This window comes from Saccopteryx leptura, chromosome 11 (genome assembly GCF_036850995.1).
Source record: "Saccopteryx leptura isolate mSacLep1 chromosome 11, mSacLep1_pri_phased_curated, whole genome shotgun sequence".
Classification (NCBI taxonomy): domain Eukaryota; kingdom Metazoa; phylum Chordata; class Mammalia; order Chiroptera; family Emballonuridae; genus Saccopteryx; species Saccopteryx leptura.
Genome location: NC_089513.1, coordinates 44282230 through 44305364, shown reverse-complemented (window position 1 = coordinate 44305364; position 23135 = coordinate 44282230). Strand labels below are relative to the sequence as shown.

The 23135-nt window shown below is 38.3% G+C and overlaps 1 protein-coding gene across 3 annotated transcripts in view; it reads left to right on the top strand.

The window, feature by feature from the left end:
- Positions 1-23135, top strand: part of OSBPL1A (oxysterol binding protein like 1A) — a 259348-nt gene that overhangs the window by 88394 nt on the left and 147819 nt on the right. For all 3 annotated transcript variants that reach the window (XM_066352528.1, XM_066352526.1, XM_066352529.1), the window contains 2 exons: positions 7859-7940; positions 18964-19070. In XM_066352528.1, the coding sequence (XP_066208625.1) occupies positions 7859-7940; positions 18964-19070 (189 nt within the window). The remainder of the gene's footprint in view (positions 1-7858; positions 7941-18963; positions 19071-23135) is intronic.

The window sequence follows — 23135 nt, the reverse complement described above, 5'->3', positions numbered from 1 at the left end:
GGAGCATCCATAACTTGACTTGCTGCCCTTTATGACTTCACTGCATATTTCAGAGTTTAAATAATGCAACCATAGTGATGCATTTGCTAGTCAATACTTTTATTTAAAACCACTTATAATCTGTAAACTTCATTAATTAGAGGTAAGGTAGAACATCAGTAATGAATGGAGAGGCCTTCATCTGAAGTGACATCAATGCCTTCTCCATACAGAAATGTCAGCATGTGTATTATAATTGATATTAAATAAGTATTTTTTATTGGCATAAATTTCTTGGTTTTACCTTTTAAATGGAAATTGGGTTGGAAGAATTAAAACTAAGAAAGGATGATGAGCCCTGGCTGGTTGGCTCAGTGGTAGAGTGTCAGCCTGGCGTGCAGCCTGGCACCCATCTGCTTCTCCACCCCCCCCCTTCCTCTCTGTCTCTCTCTTCCCCTCCTGCAGCCGAGGCTCCATTGGAGCAAAAAGATGGCCCGGGCGCTGGGGATGGCTCCTTCACCCCTGCCCCAGGCGCTAGAGTGGCTCTGGTCGTGACAGAGCGACACCCCGGATGGGCAGAGCATCGCCCCCTGGTGGGCGTGCCGGGTGGATCCCGGTCAGGTGCATGCGGGAGTCTGACTGCCTCCTCGTTTCCAGCTTCAAAAAAAGAAAGGATGATGATTTTTGTTTCAATCCAAATAATTGTGTCAGAGCATATTATTTCACCTACTAAATTTAACCCTTTTTTTCTTAATGAAATAAAATACTTGTAGGATATGAATGTTTCTAAATCAACACCTTTAATGAAATTTTTTGCTGATACCTAAGGAATTTTCTTAAGGGCCTATAAATTTAAATAAGAAAAATTTTGAATCTTTTGATCGCTAGCCTTACTTTATGATGAGACATTGAATATTTGAGCTCTTTCATGTTGTATTGAAGACATTTCCCAGAATTTATTGACCATAGCTTTACAAGCATTACTTCCGTGTCAAAGTCTAATATAGAGTGTGACAACCAGAAACATAATTTTCAGACCAGTGAGGTTTGAAAAAGTTACATCTACCAGAGCATCTGTTGGGAAAACAGCTGTGTTAGGCTTGCTTGCTGGTTTACTGGCTGCAAACACTTTGCCAGATTAGTGCGTGAATATGTGGCATCACCACGTGTGTATAGTCTATTTAAGACTATGGGTGCTTGCACTCAGGGCAGGTTGCAGATTGTAGTTTGCCAGCCCGCCATTGTGAGGGGCTATTTTGCTGTTCATTTGCCTGAAAAGCTATTTTCCCCTGCCTGTGTGCTCGTCTGCCATTGCAAGAATCTATTCAATGGAAACGGCCCAACACTTTCTGACTCCACAGTTTCTCTACTATCACCCGAAGCCAATTGGACCTGCCTGGCCTCAGCCACGGGTATTACAGCATCTAAATTACATTAAAACTCTTTGGATAAACAAAGAAGACTTAAATATGTATGACCTAAAGCATGTTAAAAAAGTTTAAAAAAAATTTTTTTTTGCTACATATTTAAACTTCTAGTTTGTATTCCCTAAGTGAAAAGAAATCATTTCCCATTCATCTATCCTCTATATAATGTAAATTATAAAACCTGGAAGGACTTACAGAACATACCATATCTTTCCAGGAATAGGGTAATTTTTTTTTTTGTATTTTTGTATTTTTCCGAAGTGAGAAGCAGGGGGGTGAGAGGGTGGCGGCAGACAGACTCCCGTATGTGCCAGACCAGGATCCACCTGGCATGCCCACCAGGGGGTGATGCTCGGCCCATCTGGGGCATTGCTCTGCTACAACTGGAGCCATTCTAGCACCTGAGGTGGAGGCCATAGAGCCATCCTCAGTGCCTAGGCAAACTTTGCTCCCATAGAGCCTTGGCTGTGGGATGAGAAGAGAGGGAAAGGAGAGGTGGGAGGGTAGAGAAGCAAATGGGCATTTCTCCTGTGTGCCCTGGCCAGGAATTGAACCTGGGACTTCTCCATGCTGGGCCAATGCTCTAATGCTGAGCCAACTGGCCAGGGCCAGGAATAGGGTAATTTTAAGACCTTTTGGTAGAAGCTACAGGTAAAGTATACTAATTTGTATATTATTTAAAAAAAACTTTCTTGAAGAAATATTTTTTAATTGAATTTATTGGGGTGACATCAGTTAATAAAATTATATAGGGTTCACCTGACCAGGCAGTGGTGCAGTGGATAGAGCATCAGACTGGGACACAGAGGGCCCAGGTTCAAAACCCTGAGGTCGCCTGCTTGAACGCAGGCTCATCTGGCTTGAGCGTGGGGTCACTGGCTTGAGCTTGCAATCATAGACATGACTCCATGGTCGCTGGATTGAGCCCAAAGGTCTCTGGCTTGAGCAAGGTGTCACTTGCTCTGTTGTAGCCTCCTGGTCAAGTCACATATGAGAAAGCAATCAACGAACAACTAAGATACCGCAACAAAGAATTGATGCTTCTCATGTCTCTCTCCCTTCCTGTCTGTCCCTATCTGTCCCTCTCTCTGACTCTGTCAAAAAAAAAATTATATAGAGTTCTTCTTTAGCATAGCTTTCAAATTTTTGTGTTTGCTGTCTATAACGCTGGTGGTTGAGGCCAGGCAGGTTCTCATTGAATTCAGGAAGACAGTAGAGGAACTGCAGAACCAGAAAGCATCAGGCCATACCCGTTTATTGGAGGCTCACAAAGACAGGCGAGTGAATAAACAAAGGAAAACCTGCTTTTCGCAGTGAAGAGCAAGGGATCAGAAATACCGCACTTTGTAGTGGCGGGAGAGTTATCTGGGATAATCACCCCTGACGGAAAGCACCCACAGCCTTACATAGACTATACACACATGGCACTGCCACGTGCTCATGCACTAATCTTGCAAAGAGTTTGCAGCTGGTAAACCAGTGAGCAAGCCTAATAGAGCTGTTTTCCCCACAAGTCATAGAAATATTGGCCTTAGGGCAACTTAAAAATATTTCAGAAATAAAATTGGAAGAATAATTCAAACACAGTATTGGTTTAGAACTGCCTGATAGCTGCACATGTGACTATTTATATTTTAATACATTAGAATCAACATAAAAATTCCGTTCTTCATTTTAACTAGCTACATTTAAGTGCTCAGTAGTTACATGGTGGCTGCCACCTTGAGTACTGCAGGTGCAGAATGTTTCTATCATTGTAGAAAGTTTTATTGGACACAACTGGGCTATGCTCTTAGATTTGGGGTGGTTCTAACAAAGTGGGGGTTTTATTTGTTGAAGATATCTTTATTCTGCAGGACCTAAACTCTTTGTTATAAGAAGTAATGAGCAGATGATGCCACATTTTAATCAAATGAGAAAGTAATATCAAACTTCCCTGATTTAAGAATAAATGATTCCTAATTAAAATGTATGTTCATTAAGATGAATATGCATCAACACAGGGCTGATAAAAATTGGGATATCGATACAAGAATAAGGCAAAGTTGTATATATTGATATTTTTAAGATTCATTGGTAGGCAAGGTATAAAATGCTATATGTAATATACTATTACCTGGGAGAAAAAAGTAGGGATGTATACATACAAATTTGTGCAGGTTTAGATCATGCCTGGAAAGATAAGAAAGTATAGCAATATTTGCTTGGAGGCTGGGAAAGGGGTAACAGGGACTCTAGGGCTGATAGGTGTATGAAGAATAATTTTGCTATATATTTTTTTAACTGTATGTAAATATCTATTCTAAAATAAAACGTTAAGAAGATTACAGAGCAGGGTTGTAATAATCACCAGGTACCAAAAACAACAAATGAGTCATGGATTGACTTAGAATAGTGGTAGTCAACCTGGTCCTTACCACCCACTAGTGGGCATTCCAGCTTTCATGGTGGGCGGTAGCGGAGCAACCAAAGTATAAATAAAAAGATAGATTTAACTATAGTAAGTTGTTTTATAAAGATTTATTCTGCCAAACTTAGCGAAAATCCGACATAAAGTACTTGGTAAGTAATTATTATTATATGCTTTAACTTGCTATAACTCTGCTTTATAAATTTTATAAAGTAAAGTTACTTTCCTACTTTATAAATCACCATTACTGTGGAACTGGTGGGCGGTTAGAAAATTTTACTACTAACAGAGATACAAAAGTGGGCGATAGGTATAAAAAGGTTGACTACCCCAACTTAGAATGAGGAAAGATATGGTATGAGGTTATTTATCCTTGATGTGGGTTTGGCTGGAGTGAGGAATGCACTGAGTTGAGTGCTGGTTACTGGTACTTGTGATACTGGCTATTTTCTACAAAGAGGAAAGTTACCAGGGTTCTACAGTCTATTTAGTTAAAAGTTTAAGTTAATATATTGAGGTACAATTTTTATAAAATAACTGAATGCATTTTACATTTTCAGTTTGATGTTTTCCAACAAATGTACCGTATATACCCTGTGTAACAACCTCTCCTATCAGGATGTGGAACATTTGTATCACCTTGCAGACTTCCCTTGTGCCTCTTCCCAGACGGTGCGCTCTACCACTGATGTGCTTTCTGTCGTTATAGGCTTTGTCAGTTTTCCTTGTTCTAGAATTTCAAGTGACTGGAATCATATTCTGTGTTCTTTGGTGCCTGTCTTCTTCCACCCACTATGTATCAGTAGTTTGTTGCTTTTGATTGCTGAGTATACTGCTCACAAAAATTAGTGGGTCAGGGAATTTGCAGATACTCCAGTACTTTCAGCCTTTTGTACAGTGCATTTTCACCAATGAAATAAAAGTTGGTTTTGCATTCATTTCCATAATCGAACAACTTTCTTTGACTTGTCATTTGCTTTTCTGATGTTCTTGTTTAATAAAAAAAAAAATCAAATGCTTTTTCTTTATCAATTTATACTCATTTTTGAAATATCCCCTAACTTTTGTGAGCAGTTGTAGAAGGCAGTGTGCTTCTGTTCTTAACCACGTATGCATTGTCTGTAGCAAATAGCCTGGAATTAAGACCTCTCTCCTCCTCTGTCCACTGCTCTCTAGATGCCCACTGGCTTGGTTCACATGTTTAAGCTGTCCCATAGGATAGGGATCATAAAGTAGATTAACATCAACTTAGAATCAAACAAAACCAACAGCTGACATGTGGGTGGGCAGAGGGAGAGGAAGGGGAACTGGATTGTGAGTGAGGCTCAGCTGCTCACCTGGGGGCCTCTTGGCTCCTTGGCCTGTTCTTATGTTCTCTGCCCAGAAAATGTGGTTCTAGAATACTGTCACGCTTTGGGTATTAGAACATTGCTTATAGGGGGATCCCATTTATGTAGAATAAATAAAAATTAAAACCTAAAAAAGATCCTTATTTATCATAAGGTTAATGGCTTAGTAGTCAAGAATGAGATTCCATGCTAGGCCTTCCAAAGAACTCATAAGAATTAACCTTCATAAATAGATTTTTAGGCTTTCATAATGTTACTAATGGCTGCTTAGAGGAAATTGTAGCAAATTGGAGAATGTGTTATATTTTATTGTACCTCTTTCTGTTCTTTTTAATAGTAATTAAATGGCACTAATTGTTTATAACAAGACACATCTTATACCCCACTATAGAATAGTATTGGAGATTGAACCTTCTCCAGCTGACCTATTATGTACCCTTTAGGGCAAGCAAATCGTCAATCAAGGAAACTTTCTTAGTAACTGTCAGGTAGATATGCTAAGGGACGATGAATGTGATTCAGGTATTTGAGGACGATGCTGTGGAGAGTGTTTCTTATCTTTAATTTTAACCCCAGGAACTATCATGTTTATTAAAGATTTGCAATCTGCAAATGAAGCCAGTTCTTACTTTGATGCATCTCGCTATCATCACAAAAAGGAAACAGTAGTGTTGGCTTTGATGACATGGGCAGGGTGTTAAGTATGTGTAGAGAGAAAATGGCGATTGTATTAATAAGCTGAGTGTTACATTTGGTTGCAGCGCATGTCTTCAGTGCCCCCAGATAGGCTTTTTTCCTGTATTCACGCTATGTCTGAAAAAATGATCCAACATACTATTTCATTTTCTAAGGGGTTTTATTTATTTTTTAGGTTTTTGTTTTTTTTACAGAGACAGAGAATCAGAGAGAGGGATAGTTAGAGACAGACAGACAGGAAGGGAGAGAGATGAGAAGCATCAATCTTTTGTTGCGGCACCTTAGTTGTCCATTGATTGCTTTCTCATATGTGCCTTGACCGTGGGGCTACAGCAGACCAAGTAACCCCTTGCTCAAGCCAGCAACCTTGGGCCCAAGCTGGTGAACTTTGCTCAAACCAGATGAACACGTGCTCAAGCTGGCGACCTCGGGGTCTCAAACCTGGGTCTTCCACATCCCAGTCCAACGCTCTAGCCACTGCGCCACCACCTGGTCAGGCTTTAAGGGGTTTTATTTATTTTTACAGGGACAGAGAGAGGGATAGATAGGGACAGACAGACAGGAACAGAGAGAGATGAGAAGCATCAATCATCAGTTTCTCGTTGCGACACCTTAGTTGTTCATTGATTGCTTTCTCATATGTGCCTTGACCACGGGCCTTCAGCAGACCAAGTGACCCCTTGCTGGAGCCAGCGACCTTGGGTCCAAGCTGGTGAGCTTTTTGCCCAAACCAGATGAGCCCGCACTCAAGCTGGTGACCTCAGGGTCTCGAACCTCGGTCCTCCACATCCCAGTCCGAAGCTATATCCACTGCGCCAACACCTGGTCAGGGTCTAAGGGGTTTTAAATGGCATAGTGTAGGTACCTTCTCTCTCTCAAAAAAAATTGTATTTTTATTATTAGAGCTCTCAAAACAGAGTAATGTTGACTTTGAAGAGAAATTGCCTGCCACTAACATGGTACCCTAATTCTACTGAACTGAGTGAGCTTCATAAGCACTAAAAAATGTATAAGGTGAATAAGGAGAAAAGGGTGGTTACCTGTGTTACTGGGGCACATAGATCTGATTGGGGGGAGAATATCAAAAATGTTTAGTGATTGGCCAGTTGAGATTAGGAATACAAACTGGGAAGATTCACGGAGCTAAATATATTATTGTACCTGTAACAGTATGATTCTAATATTAATAAGGTCAAGGTTCTCAATAAATATTTTTTATTGTCATAACCAATCAACTTTACAATGATAGTTTTCATGCAATTTTTCCACATTTTAAGGTGAAATTATACATAAAATTAACTTAAAGTTACATTGTTAATATAATAAATGGATTTCTCTGATTTTTCATTTTGGACTTCCAAATATATACTAAGATGAGATACAACTTACATCATGAAACTCCGTATGTTTTGCTTTTAGGGGTCTAAATATGGAGAAATTTCAAAGTACAAGGAAGGATGCGTTCTATAATTGACTCTCCTTATTTTTATAAGCTTATTCTTACTAAGAAAATGTCCTTATTTGACTATGTGGGGTCTGTGTGCAGTTCGATTGCTGAATGAAATCAGCTTGTGATTTCCAAATGTTAATACCATCTGGATTTTTAAATAGTTTTTTAAACACATGAAGGAATGTATTTCGTAGTTACTTGATGAATTTAATCAAGCCCATTAAAAATGTTAATAAGTCAGAAATCTTACTCCTTAGATATATATGGTGTATTGAGTTGTGAGGAGTACTTAATGCAGTTGTGTGGTATCTACACAGTAGATGTTGACTGTATTTAGGATTTAGAAATATTTATTTTCATTAATTTGTATGTGACTAAATGTCATATTCAGTTAGTAAGGACATTTTCTGTATTTTCTTTCTATTAGGAATATGTCTGTTATTACAGTGTATCAATCTATGAACTGAAAGTTTTGATAGAAACATTAAAGTCTCTAGCATAAAAATCTATTCATTTGTTTTGTTTGTCTTTTTTTTTTCTTTTCTAGAAAGCACAAATATGCCAACAGAGACTACACAGAGAAATTTCCAGCTTTTTCAAAATGATTAAAGAGTGCAACATGGCTGAAGGTAAAAAACAGAAAACACTACTCTTTAACACAACCATATCCTAGTTCTGTTTGATGATGCATTTTATTTAATTTTTGGTTTTTAATTTAGCATTTTATTTGATAAAACTATTTTGAAATTATAAAAGGGCTATTTAAAATTTCTACTGCGGGAGAGGCTTCCTTTATAGATTAGAATGTTTTTATTATTTTAAGAAAAAAACAAAGTCAAAGTTAACATTTGGGGGCTGTAATTCCATTTTGGCTATGTAATAGGAATTCTGCTTCTGAACCTCAGAGACTTAGAATTTGGAGTCAGACTGTCTTGGGCTTTGAACCCTTGCTCTGCCACTCACTAACTGTTACTTTGAAGAGTACATTAAGCTTCTGAGCCTCAGTTTCCTCATCTGTAAATGCAGGGATTGGTTATTTCCAGGTCTTGACTTTCTATGATTCTATAAATATACATGAACTGGTCATTGATGATTCATCTACTGTTTAAGTTTTTATGTCTTCACTCTTCATTAGTTATGAATTATTATGAGTTAACTGTAAAGGCTTCAAAAATAAAAACACAATCCAGTATAAAATGCAATATAAATCCAATAAAAAATTAAGTATTGAAAATAATTACTGTGTAGATTAAAAAAAAGTTTCTTAGACTAACTCTGATGCCTTTCTAAATAACTCCACTAAAATATAATTGATTTAGTTGTCCATGAGTTTATTATTAACTCTCAGTTTTAATAATGAACTAGTTGCCCTCAGTGAACTCCTAGGTTCAGCTTCTGCGTGCCCAGAAAATGTGAAGAAATGTTAGTATTAGAGTAACTGAGTGTAAATCTTCTGTATCTGTCCAGAAGTTCATGAGGCATCTCTTTACTTCAGTTTAACAAATAATAATTTATATCAGCAATAAGAGTTTTGGGAAGGACAGCAGTTAGGTCATTTTAATTTTTGTAGGCTAGAAAGAATATCGAGTTACTTAGAACTATTTATCTTCATTGGATTTTTTCAATAACAACTTTATTAGCCTATAATTCACATAGCCCCAAAATCACCTATGTGAAGTGTACCATACAGTAGTTTTTATTTATCATATAGTAGTTTTTATTTTTTATTTATTTTTCCATAGCCCTGGCTATTTGTTTAATTTACTACCATTGTTTACCCAAGTAATATACCCCAGAAGTTTTTCATCACTTATTTAACATTGCTTCCCAGGCAAATACTTTACATAAAAGATGGATCTTTTGAGGTGTTCCAGAAGCCCTTTTGGGACACTGCCCATACAGTGGCTTTTAGTATTTCCACAGAGTTATGCAACAGAGACCATCCATGGGCTCTTAAAACACCGTGTTTACCAAAAACCATCTAAAGGAGATGTAACAATATTTAAAAGTTGGTATCAAAGATTAATTTCCTCAGCTTTCACCAAAGGAAAAAATTATATCAGAACTACAGTCAAATTAAGTATTGTTTTTTTTTAAACTTTGAGTTCAGATCTCTTGGTTCAAATTACCTATATGCTATGTCATTCATAATGATGGCATTCATCATCTGTGCTCTTAGAGATATACATAACAGTCAACACCATGAAAAAGATATTTCATTTGGGAGTGTCATTTGGGAACTTCAAGATGTTTGACTATCATCTGACAACCCTATTTCATATATCTACAGTAAAAGTCAATTGTCTTACACACCAATAATTATAAACATTATTTTCTGAAAGATTGGTGTAGAGAAATAAAACTACATCTTATGTAAATAGTAAATAAATAGGGTTAAGATGATTTCATGAGTGGCATTGTAGTGGAAGGTAATAGGGTTGCTCTGAATGCCAAGGGATTGATTGCACAGGATAATCTTGTACCATGTGTTTTGTTAAAGGAAGCTGACAGATACACATCCTGCTCCAGACTGTCTGCATAGTTTGCCAGTGATGTCTCAAGTTGAAAAACTAAAACGTTTGTAGACTAAGTCCACATCTTGTGGTTGAAATTGTCTTCCATTTTAGTACAACATTGTTTGAACTTCAAGACACAATCTGCTTCTTTCTTATTCAGACTCCTGCCATTGTAGCTCAGTTCTTAGCAGCCCAGCTCCTGATCACTTCAGCCTGCCCTTCACTCTCCCTGCCTCCCATCCTCAAGGGGAATTGAATCAGAGACTTCCAGGAACTCGTCCAACTCCAGATCTGTGAAATACTGCACCATTGCTTGCCAGATTAATTTTAGAAAGGTGCTTTTTCTGATCATCTTTTTTTTTCCTCTTAAAAAATCTTATATGGGTCCTTGAAATGTTGGAATAAAATGCAAACTCTTTATCCTGACATTTAAGGACTTTTATAGCCTGACCACAACCTGATTTTTCAGCTTATTTGTAAAATTATTCTCTCCCATGATCCCTGTAAACACTTTTGACCAAATACCATGTTTTTGGTCTGAAATGTCTTCTACTGAAATACTACTTTCATTTTCATGAGTGGATTTTAATCTAATTTGCCTCTGGATGAATGTCAGAATTTATCTATCTGGCATTGGCAACACATCGTTCAAGCTTCAAAAACTGAAATCTCTACTATTTTATCTTTACCAAAAGCCTGGTTGCAAACACGGTTAAAATCACCCAAACTAGTAATACTTCAGGGAGACTTCCTGAAGACGAGGTAGTCAATCTCCTCTTCCCTACAGCCCTAAATTCACTGTTAGGTACTAACCGGTTTTTGACTATTATAAATAATGTGACATTGTCCATTTAAATTTGATCACATCACTTCATTACCGTGGGATTTCTAGAAGTGGGATTGGTGGGCGAGAGCAGATGAATGTTTTGGGCCTGTTACTACATATTACTAAATTACTGCCTAGACAGGACACTTCACTTCGCATGCCGTCTTTAATGCATCACTTTATTCCACGGTACTAAGTGTATAGACGTGAATCCCTGGTTAAAGAAATTAGAATTATTTCAGTTATTTAAAGGAAAAATTCAAGGGAAAACACTTCAATCCTCAGAAAATTCTTCGTCGAAACCCTCGGTTGTAGTTAAGCATGGTGGTCACCCCTCTCACCACCGCCACCACCGTCTCCCATGTGGATGGTTGAAACGACCCCCTGCACTGGCCTCAAGCCCGCCCTCGCTGCTACAGTTCCTGTCCTTTACTGGGCGCCTCACTTAAAGTGAAAGACAAAGTCATCCGATCCACAAAAGTCAAAGACCTTCAACCCCTCCTTTTCTAGTTCCCCCAGTTGCGCCTCCACCCCCAGCAGCCGCCTGCCTGTCCCTCAAAGAATCTGGGCAGACTCCCGCCTCAGGTCTGGGCTGTGCTGGGCCCTGTGTGTGGAAGGCTTTTGTCTAGGGGGCTCACCTTCTGACCTCTCCAGGCCTTGACTCAGACAAACCCCCGTGCTTTTCTCTTCCGCCTGTATGGGTCTGCTCTGCCATGTCCACTTCCTGCCTGGATCACTACGGACTTCCTTCATGACTAGGGCGTCCTTGCCTCTGATTCAGCAGCTGGGAGCTCCTGTCAGGAGACTGGAGCAGGGGTGGATGAGCAGAAGGTTGGGATTGGGGAAGGGATATCCCTGCTCCCTCCAGCTGGGCTGTGGTCTGACAGTGCTGCTGACTTCCTACCCCTGACCCATTTCTCAGCTAATGATGCCAGCCCCTGTGGTTTAGCAACACTGTCCCCTTCCTTTGCTCCTTGTCTGGAGTGATAGCCGCCCTGCCTGCCAATCTCTGTGAGTTCACTTGCCTTCCTCCCCTTTGTGCATAATCTCTATTTAAAATTCTTTTCAAGTCTCCTTGGAATTTGCCAGCTCTAACCCACCAGGACCCTTACTGATACTCTCTCATTCTGTCTAAAATTTCAGCCCCCTCAGCACTCACTATCCCCTACCTTGCTTTGTTTTTCTCTTGGTCACTTACCAGACTTCTTATATATGTATGTGTAGGTGATTGCCTCTGTCAGTACGATAGAAACTTCATGAGGGCAGGAAGATTTTCTCTTTTATTCACTAACAGTGACAGAACCTTTACAATGCATGGCACTTATGGGCAGTGTGTGTGTGTGTGTGTGTGTGTGTGTGTGTGTGTGTGTGTGTATGTGTATGTGTATGCTTTGAGTAAATGAAATGAATGACCTACTTATCTAGCTTATAAATTTGTTATTTTCCTTAACTCAAGGAGAAACCAGTAATAAATTTGTTCTGTCGACTTAGTAGATACAAAGATTGCACAAGCCAATGAAACTTAATGCAGAGAAACAAACTAGGAAAGAAGCCGTTGGCACTGGAATGTTTCATATTTTTTTACCGGTAGGTTCCACAGTGAATGCCCTTGGTCTTTATTTCCTACTCCTCTCTGGATTCAGTTTTGTTTCTGAGAAAAATCTTTGAGTAATTTTTTCATTAAGCGGCTATGAGCAGTACGAGCTCTGTCTTATCTTTATTGAACTCTTACTGGATCAGTTACCATCCAATAGCATTTTGAAGGTAGGGTTCCAGCTTCTGACTCCTGATCATCTAGCAATGAAACTTGGGTAGACAATTTTTTTTTTAACAAAAAAGTTCTCGGCCTGACCTGTGGTGGAGCAGTGGCTCGAGCGTTGACCTGGAACGCTGAGGTCGCCGGTTCAAAACCCTGGACTTGCCTGGTCAAGGCATATATGGGAGTTGATGCTTCTTGCTCCTCCCCCCACCTCTGTGTGTGTGTGTTCTCTAAAATGAATAAGTAAATAATAATTAAAAAAACACCTCATTGCTTCAGAGATCTTCACTGTGTCTTTGGTGTTCTGCAGTTCTGTTCTGTCTCAGGGTTTGGCTGCTGTTTACATGTATGTGCTGCTTGAGACTGTAATTCAGAGATGCATTTCTTATTTCCTTTAGTGTGGCAAAGTTCTTACCCATTAGCTGTCTCTTCAGATTTTGTGTCCTCATTCCTCCTGTTTTCTTCTGCCAGAACTTCTCATGGACATGTGTTGAGTCTTATTTTACCTCCCACCTCTTAGTTTCTCATTTCTATTTTTCTGTGTTTCACGCTGAGTAATTTCTTAGATCTATTTTCTAGTTTTAGTTTTTTTTTCTCAGTTGGATCTATTTTCTGTGTAATCATTTCACTTTCTAATTTTTGTAGAAATTCTGGGTGGTGGTTTTTAGATTTTATTTTTCCTATAGGAACATGTATTTTTTCCAAATAACATATATTTCTAATTTTATTGTGAATATTTCAAACACATACATTTAAAACTTTTTTTTTTGGGGGGGGGGGGAGATGTGTGTATGTCTCAAGAAGTTGTGGAGCAAGTTCTGCAGTTTTGCCTTCTAAATGTCCCTTGGGAAGGATTGTTCTCACAATGCATTATATAATTTTTATTGGGAGCTCATCTTCAGGGCGGTTTGTTTTCCTCTGCCTCCTGGATTATGGAGTGTCCCTATGCAGTGGTTATGTGCCTGTTTCTGTGAGGGCTATCCAGGTATTTCTGGTTCTGAGCTAATAGTTTTAAAATTGGATTCTGTACTTAGGTGTGGCACAAGCTCGGAATGTTTATTTCTCACGATTCCCACGCAGAGCAGTCAACAGAAAGTGCCCTTTCCCCCTGACCCCCGGAGCCCAAGGGCAGGGTGTGCGTTCTGGCTTACCCTGGGGTCCGGCCCTGTGCAGGCCTCGCCCCTTAGCTGTGTGAGAGCGGAGCCCTGCGCAGGCCTCGCCCCTTAGCTGCGTGAGAGCGGAGCCCTGCGCCCTTAGCTGCGTGAGAGCGGAGCCCTGCGCCCTTAGCTGCGTGAGAGCGGAGCCCTGCGCAGGCCTCGCCCCTTAGCTGTGTGAGAGCGGAGCCCTGCGCCCTTAGCTGTGTGAGAGCGGAGCCCTGCGCCCTTAGCTGTGTGAGAGCGGAGCCCTGCGCCCTTAGCTGTGTGAGAGCGGTGCCCTGCGCCCTTAGCTGCGTGAGAGCGGAGCCCTGCGCCCTTAGCTGTGTGAGAGCGGAGCCCTGCGCCCTTCCCCGGTCAGGGTTCCAGTGGCGTCCACTTCTGCCCTCGCCTGCCCCGCCCAGGCTTCACTGGCTTCTGCTTGTTTCATCAGACTTGACTTTCCTTTGGTTTTTTAGCATATATGGGATTTTGTTCTTTTAAACTCTGCTGTGTGTTATTTTATTCAGCATCTTTATGGTTGGGTTGGAGGGATGATTGATTCCCTATCAGCTTGGTATGCCGAGTACCATAGTGTCCCATTGTCCTTCCAATATAAAATATCCATAATCCACAAATTGTATTATGTAGAATAATAGCAAATACATATAGTCTTTTTGTGCATTTTCCTGTGTACTTTTTTTGCATATTAACTCATTTATTCCTTATAAACACCCTAGGCAGTACATATAACCATTGTGTCCATTTTACAGATAAGCTGAGGCACGTGAGTTTAGGTAAATTGCTTAAGGTCTCACAGCTAGTAAAAACCTGAATTAGGGTTTCGTTTTAGGCAGCCTGGCTCCTGAGTCTAGTATCAATCAAGAATTCTGTATTTAACCCTTGAACAGTTGATCTATGAACTAAGAACATTGACAGATTTATACCTAGATCAACAATGAAAGGTAGAATTTGTTGAGTACAGTCACATTAGCTCAGTCCCTGTCGTTGAGGTGGTGTTCAGATCCTCCTAGTCTCCTCTTGTTCAGAAGTTCAGGGGTAGGATGAGTTTGATGTAGAGCAGAAGTTTCCTACTCACAGAAATCCTCTGTATTTTTCCTGTCAGTGTTTTTTTCCTATTTTCTGGTCCTGTTCTTTCTGGTGTTTTTCTTAAAGAATCGTTGGTAGTTCCCACAATTTCTGAAGCCCGAATCATGGAGTCATGTTAAATTCTCTTTTTGCTGTGTGTATTCTTTCTCTGACGGCTCTCTCTGCATTGTTGCCGTATCCTCCTACCAGACACTAAAATAGGCCACAGCCATTTTTCCTATGAGTTACAGCAACAACTTCTTGTCTGGCCACGGTGCCTCCACTTTTTTTTTTTTTTTTTTTTGTATTTTTCTGAAGCTGGAAACGGGGAGAGACAGACTCCTGCATGCGCCGGACCGGGATCCACCCGGCACGCCCACCAGGGGCGATGCTCTGCCCACCAGGGGGCGATGCTCTGCCCCTCCTGGGCGTCGCCCCGCCGCGACCAGAGCCGCTCCAGCGCCTGGGGCAGAGGCCAAGGAGCCATCCCCAGCGCCCGGGCCATCTTTGCTCCAATGGAGCCTTGACGGTGCCTCCACTTTTATGTTTCTCTTGTTTCCCTCCGTGGAACGTTCCAGGGCGTAGTTGGAGAGATGCGGTTTAGCAGGGAAACTTCTGAAAATGGATAATTATTATTTGCAATATTCAGGGGAGAGTAAACATCTTGAACAAAGGTTTGGAGGCAGTAAAATTGAAGACTGTTTCTAGGAAAACAATTATTTCCAGGAAAACAGTTTGGCTGAAACTGAGTTTATAAAGTGCCTTAAATGTTAAGCTGAGGGTGAGTTCACCCTTTTTTTATATTAGAAGAACAATGGAAGCCATCTGTATTAGGGTTTAATTTGTTAACATAATAAGAAACAAGAATTTCCTTAATAGTTTAAAATTTTAAGCAAATAAAAATTGCATCATGTATCATGAAAACGACAGATTGTGAGCTTTTTATACATCTCTAATGATACGCTTTTCACATAGGGTCTTCTAGCATCTTTCCTGAGTTCAAAAATAATTTTAGTATTAAAAATTAAGATCTTTCCTCACTTAAGTGTCCCAGTTTTTATAGTAAGCCAAATATGGTAATATACTTGCCATTTTGCGTTTATTCATTACAGTTTACTTTCTTGAATATTAATTGACTCAAACACATTTGCAGTATTCTCAGTTGGTAACTTTTCTAGAAGTTTAGCTGTTATATTTCTTTTTATATAACTATATGAAAATCTCATTATATAAGAAGTGCACAGTGTGATCTGCCTCGGCCCCGATGCATGGCAAAGTCCATCGGTTCTGTCACCACGCCACTGTGCAAGTTAGTATTAATTTCAGGATGTTGTTTAAACACTAGATTGTCAGAGAAATCAGGTGGTAACCTCTGACTCTTTTAGACAGAAAAACTTGACATTCTCTCAATAATGAATTATATTTCTCTTTTAATTTTTTTATTGAACTTATTGGGGTGACCTTGGTTAATAAAATTGTACAGGTTTCAGGTGCCCAATTCTACAATAAATTATCTGTATATTGCATTGTATGTTCACCACCCCAAGTCAAGTCTAAACATTTATTTTGACCTTTAATGTTTGATGCTGATCAACCTGTGTTTAAAATAATATCTAAAACCTAGACCAAATTGGAGATATTTAAGCATGTGATGGTATTTAATAAAATCAGTAACATCCACAAATGACTATGCTTCTATCTTCCTATCATTTGTACTGTGAAAGTGGAAAATTACTAGATTAACCAGAAAATTTATGGAAAGTGGAGACCGTGTCTGTTTTTTCTTGTACCATCTCCTCTTAGTACTCAGTCCACAGCTCTGCGACAGATCCCTGTTGAGGTACTGTTTATGTCATATGGCATGTAGCATATGGTATTCTCATTTGCTATTTAATACTAAGTACAGAAGAAATCTTCACATTGTGTATCGAAGATTCAAAATGAAAAATAAAGTATGTGAAGACAAATTTGTTTTAGAATATAGTAGTGTTCTGCTGGGTGCTATTAAGAATAGCGAACACTAGGAAACTATTCTATAAGATGAAAAATAGGATAAAATGTCATTTGGTTGTTTATTAATGAAAGGTTGTCTATATCTTCATTCACTCAGACCTTTTCCTTTGGTTGCACACTTTGAATTTTGAGAAATAATTTTTCCAAGAAAAGGACTTTTCTTTACTAAAATAAACCATATTTTTATATAAAATTTGGTAATTAAAAAATACTATTTGTAATTTTATCATCTAGAAAATATAGCCAAAAATAATTTATTTTCTTGTGGATTTTATTTACTCTGTTTCTTATTTGAAAATATTTGTTTTTTTATTTTTTATTTTTCTGAAGTGAGAAGCTGGAAGTCAGAAAGACTCCCCGCATGCTGCGCCCTACCGGGATCTTCCTGGCATGCCCACTAGGGGGCGATGCTCTGCCCATCTGGGGCATTGCTCCATGCCCTGTTTCAACCAGAGCCTTTTTTTTTTAAGCACTTGAGGCGGAGGCCATGGAGCCATCCTCAGCGCCTGGGCCAACTTTGCTCCAGTGGAGCCTTGGCTGCAGGAGGGGAAGAGAGAGAGAGAGAAAGGAGAGGGGGAAGGGTGGAGAAGCAGGTGGGTATTTCTCTAGTGTGCCCTGGCCAGGAATCTAACTCGGGACTTCCACACACTGAACCGATGCTCTACTGCTGAGCCAACCTGCCAGGCAAGGCTAAAATATTTGTTTCTTGATGGGACCCACTGCTTTATAGCCTAATTGATTGCAAATTGCTGACATTTGTATTTACTTGATTGCTTTTGTTAATTTACCCTGTTTTCCATGTTATCAGAACAGTGTTTTGAGTAAGGCTGTTTGAAATACAAAAGATGCTACTTATTTGTCTTTCTCCTTTTTAAGTTATTTTTGATGAAAAGCTTTCTTGATGTCAGGATTTTATTTGATGTAAAAGACACATTAAAAGGCTTTTAATGTTTAATTAACATAAATTTCAAAACTATTGATATTTTAACTAAGTATATTTCCCTTGCATTAAACTGGGCAGGATATGATATTTTACTTGTTTTTTAAGTGATGTATGTGCATTTTGCAGCTTTCTCTTGCCAACATTGTTTTTATTTTTCTTTTTTTTTTTGGGGGGGGGTGTTTGGTAATGGGTAAATGGATTGAGATTTTCTTTAGGACACTTGGGAAGATATTGATACAGTAGCCTTTCTGTATAGGTGGGGGACTGGCTCCAGGACCTCCTTTTGGATACCAGAATCTGCAGATGCTCACATCTCTTATATAAAATGGCGTAATAACTTACACATAACCTGCACTCATCCTCTTGGCATCTCTAGATTACCTACAATACCTAATACAGTGTAAATGCCAAGTACTGTAAGTGGTTGTTGTACTGTATTGTTTAACCCTTTGAGTAGTACAAACGTTCATGTACATCCTTGTGTCTCCTGAGCATCCAGAGTATAATCGTACAAAATTTCTTATTTTAAAAATGTGTAAAGCAACATTTAAAAAAGGCAAATGTATGTTCTTCTTGTTTCCATAAATTGGTTATCAAACAAACATGATTTTTTAAGTTAATAAAACTGTAACTAGAACTAATTACATTTTTTGGAAAAAAAATACACTCCTGGGGGTCAGCAAGCATTAAAAAAACTACTCAAAGTGTTAAGTGGTAATGAGAAAGAAAAAATTCTATACATGTAGGTTTAACTACACAGTACGTGGCAGCAATAGTGTAACATTACTTTCTGATAGTTTCTGTCTGCAGTTGATTGAGTTCTCAGATATAGAACCTCTACAGGGACAAACATATACTAAAAGATACTGAGAGTGATTAGACCTATTTATGCCAAACATCCAAATAAGGACTAGATGAAGTTGAGTTAATGCCTTCTTCAGATATGTTAACCATCACTTCAAGTGCAAAAGTATTTTTGGCTCTTTTTAGCAGTTTGCTTTTGAATAAAATTACTTATCTAGCATAGACTATCACGAAAGGAAATGCTCATGTTTTATAGCTAGTGCAATGAATCCTTGTCAGCTGCTGCTCTTAAACATTATATTATTATTCTATAAACTTGTTTTTAGTCCTGGCTCTTCTTGTAGGATATAGGCCTTTCTAGGACAAGGCTTTATCCTTTCTTTTTTGCACCAATTTATATGGCCTGCATATAGTAGGTACTTCATGACACCCAAAAGGACATACTGGATGCTTTGTTTAAGGTGACTGGGAAAAAACATGAAGTTAGTAGCTGTAAAAATATGTTTGTGGTTGTAGTTTACTCCGATTACTTAAAATTCCACTCATTTGATTTATTTTTTTATTTATAGAAATGCTTCCATCATTTCTGCAGAAGGTTGAAGTTGTCTCTGAAGCCTCTAGAGAAACTTGTGTAGCTTTGAGCGATTGCCTTAATCTCTTCACTAAACAAGAAGGGGTAGGTAATACGGAACTGAATTTTTTAACAATTGTTTGGGTGCCACATACTGGATTGTCCAATGAGTCATTACTTTCAAAATGTCCAGAGGGAGCAGGAAGTAGTATTAACAAAAGCTATGAAAGCTTCATTCTTTACCAAAATTTAGAACTTATTTATTTCATTATTAATTTGAATTTTTATAATAGTGTATTTGAGCCAAATTGATGACATATGCTGAGGGAGAAGATCTCAAATGCTCCTAGAATTTATTTATTCTTGTTTAAGCAGGATGATTCTGAAATAATCTGTTTGTGTCATTTCATTCATTTATATAGCCATATTTCACAAGTATGTTTTAAAGTTCTACTTACAGTGAAATGTTTAAGAGGGTTATGGAAATATTCTATAAACCAAAGGTCTTTATATGAAAACTATAGAATACTTGGATTTAGAAAATAGAGTGCTCTCATGATTACCTGTGTGAATTGAATTCGGTGGCTTAAATGTCTTTGTGCTCTTTTTCCCTTGCTCTCTCCCTTGTGAAGATTTGCCATTTGCTTTCCAAATATGAGAGAGAGTGCTATGCTTATCCATTAGTAATTCTTTTCCTAAGGACTGAAAAGTTATAAGGATATGCTTTGGTTGCCTGAACTAGATTTCTTTTCCTTATTGTGTTTTTTCCCCCATTTTTATTATTTTAATGCAAGGCAAGTAGCTTTTCTTTCCATTTTGTTAACTTGTACATATATGTATAATCTTCAACATTTTAGATGGATATTAAATTTCTTATTACAATTTATTTGTACCATGTGGTGAGAGATTAGCTTTTATTAAAACAACACAGATGAATATTGGTTTTATTGTTTCTCTTACATGTAAAGGTCTAAAATTTTACTTTCCATGATTAGAATAGAAGCCTTGTGACTTCATATAAAAATTTTAAATGCTGTGTTTGTTAACTGCAGATTTCATACATTTGATTTGATGAATAAGAAAAAAATGTATAAATAATCAGAATTCATTTAAAACAAACTGAGAGTCAACAGAATTCTATTTTTTTTTTTTTTTTTTTTTTGACAGAGACAGAGTCAAAGAGAGGGACAGATAGGGACAGACAGGAAGGGAGAGAGATAAGAAGCATCAATTCTTCGTTGCGGCACCTTAGTTGTTCATTGATTGCTTTCTCATATGTGCCTTGACCAGGGGCTCCACCAGCGATCTTGGGCTTCAAGCCAGAGACCCCGCGCTCAAGCTGGTGAGCCTGTACTCAAGCCTGTGACCTCAGGGTTTCGAACCTGGTTCCTCCACGTCCCAGTCCAGTGCTTTATCCACTGCGCCACTGCCTGGTCAGACAACAAAATTTTATTAATGCAAAAAACCACATAATTGTTTAAACATTTTAAATGGTTGATTCTTCTAATATTGTTTGAAGACATCCCTTCTCAGCATTTTTTTGTTTTTGGTGGCTTGCAGATTTCATATTCTAATTTATTTAAATGAGGAATGATTTAGTCATCTGAATAATCTAAATAGGATGATAGCACTGTAGTTCATCTTCGAAGTGCGCAAATTATGATGTCATGGGATTCAGGTACTATTTTAGTAAGTTGTAAAACCAAGTTTCATTCACAGCTTGTATGTGATACCTGATGGAGGTATTGATAACTTTTTTTGTTTGTTTTAGAGATGTATAGTTTTAAAGTGAACACTAGATTAGAAATCATTTAATTTCTGGAGAAGCCAACCTATGATAATTTAAAAACTATTTGTTTGAAAAAGTAGCCAGAATAATCACCTATCTGTGAAAATCTAGATGTATGAATGTTAGCCTAAAGGTTAGACTAATTATCCTTATTAGCCTTTTAAATTTGTCATGAGGATTAAATACGATAATACATGCAAAATGCTTAGCATAGTTCCTGACACATAGTTACCCTGAGTGAAAATCAGCAGTTTCTGTTGTAGGAAACTGCTACAATAATATTATTGTAGGTCTAACTACACTTGTGACTCCTTTCTTCTGATGATGTTTTGGAGCTTTTGTGCCTTTAATATTGGATTTATCTCTTTTGGGGTGGAGGTGGTGGCATTTAAAGGAAATCTGACTTTTTATGGAATGATTTCATTGTTCCCATTTTTATTTTTTATTTAAGTGACGATGGACTACTTTAAATTCTTTGAACTTTGATATATTTATCTTTCAAATAAGGAATACCACATAGAAAGTTGTTAAAAGTACTGATCTAATGCAGTAGTTTTCAACCTTTTACACTTCAGACTGGTGAAAATAGGAGAGTTATTTCGAGGACCACTAAGGCAGAAATCCCCCTGCGCAGAAGAGAATTTGACTAAAATCATTGAGTCTGTAATCTTCATACAACCTCAGGGTAGCTAACTCTTTCGTGACCAGCACAAAGTCTGCAGATTCGTGGCTAAAAAACACTGGTCTCATGGAACTCTTTTAAATGTCATTCTTTTCCCTCTAACCAATTGTGGGATCTTGAGCAAGTTTCTGTAAAACAAAAATATATAAATACCCTAGTGTTGAGTGTGGGGAGCCAGTATGTACAGATGAGTAACATGTATACAGTGGTGGGATTCAAATAATTTAACAGCCGGTTCTCTGCCCTAATGACTGTTTTAAATATCAAAAAAAATGGGTTGACCTGTGGTGGCCCACTGGATAAAGCATCGACTTGGAGTGCTGAGGTCGCTGGTTTGAAACCCTGGGCTTGTCTGGTCAGGGCACATATGGGAGTTGATGTTTCCTGTTCCACCCCCTTCTCTCTCTCTCCCTCTCTTTCTCTCTCCCTCTCTTTGTCTTCTCCCTCTCTTTGTCTTCTCCCCTATCCCTTTCCCCTCTCTAAAATGAATAAATAAAAACTTTTTAAAAATATAAAAAAATGATATACCGAAAGGTTGTTTATTATTTCATGCATTTAATACTTACATAGGAAGAATAAAAGAGGTACACAGAACTAGATTGTTATAAGAAAGAGTTTTAAAATATTAATGAAGAAATATGAAATAATATCTGACAAAAAACTTAATAAAACATGGCTTCTTGATCGGTATTCTCACTTGCAGTTTTTTTTACCTCTGGACGAAATGGACATTACTATGGGGTCTTAGAATATGCTTTTGCGCAGATGAACATTAAAAAGAGTAAGGAGTGTAAATTTGTGATTTCCACATTGGGCGGCTGCCCAGGTGCCCACCTTAGAGAGAATACTGATTACAAGTGCCATTTTAACAACTGGTTTGCCAAACTCAACAAAAAATTAGGTATCAGTTCTGCCGAACCCGTGCAAACTGGCTGAATCCCACCACCGTGTACATAGAGCATATTAGCTTGTTGCATGACATGCAGTAATCACTTAGTAAATGCCATTTATGTCTTTAAAGTTTTAGATTATCTTTAAGATTTTGTTTCATTAATTCTATGAAATACCAACTCTGTGAAACCTTCAGTGGCATTCATAGATTTTCTTCCGAGAAATAGGAATATAAACAATGAGAAGGCCTTAAAAATATTTGAAAGATAAATGGCATCATTGAAGTTACTCTCTCAAATGACTTAAGAATTACAGCCAAGGAATTAATAGCTTCATGGAGACCACAGTGGAATAATCAGGTACTATAATGTTTTATTATGTAGCGTCATAAATTGTATTTCTACTATCTGTAAATTCTATTAAAAGAGTAGTCAGAAGCTTCACACTCACATAGACCTGGGTCTGATTCTTGGCTCTGATATTTAATCTTCCTTTACCTCAGTTTTTAAATACAATCTTCTTTATGTAGGGAAGACCAACCAAAAAGAGAGTGTTTTGAGGAGTAAGTCAGGTCATATTGGCAAACAGCTGTGTAGTACCTGGCATGAAGTAGGGACTCAACAGATGTAAATGGTCCCAGGCCCCCGGGCAGCATAACAGCTCCTGTTCTAATCTTTTCTTGACAGTTATTCTAAATGTTTCACATTTATTCCTTAAGCTAAATTTTTAAAACTTAACACAGAAATGGCTTCAAGGGAGAATGTTTATAGGACTCTGTGTTTTTTGACTAAATGGCCCACTCCTACTA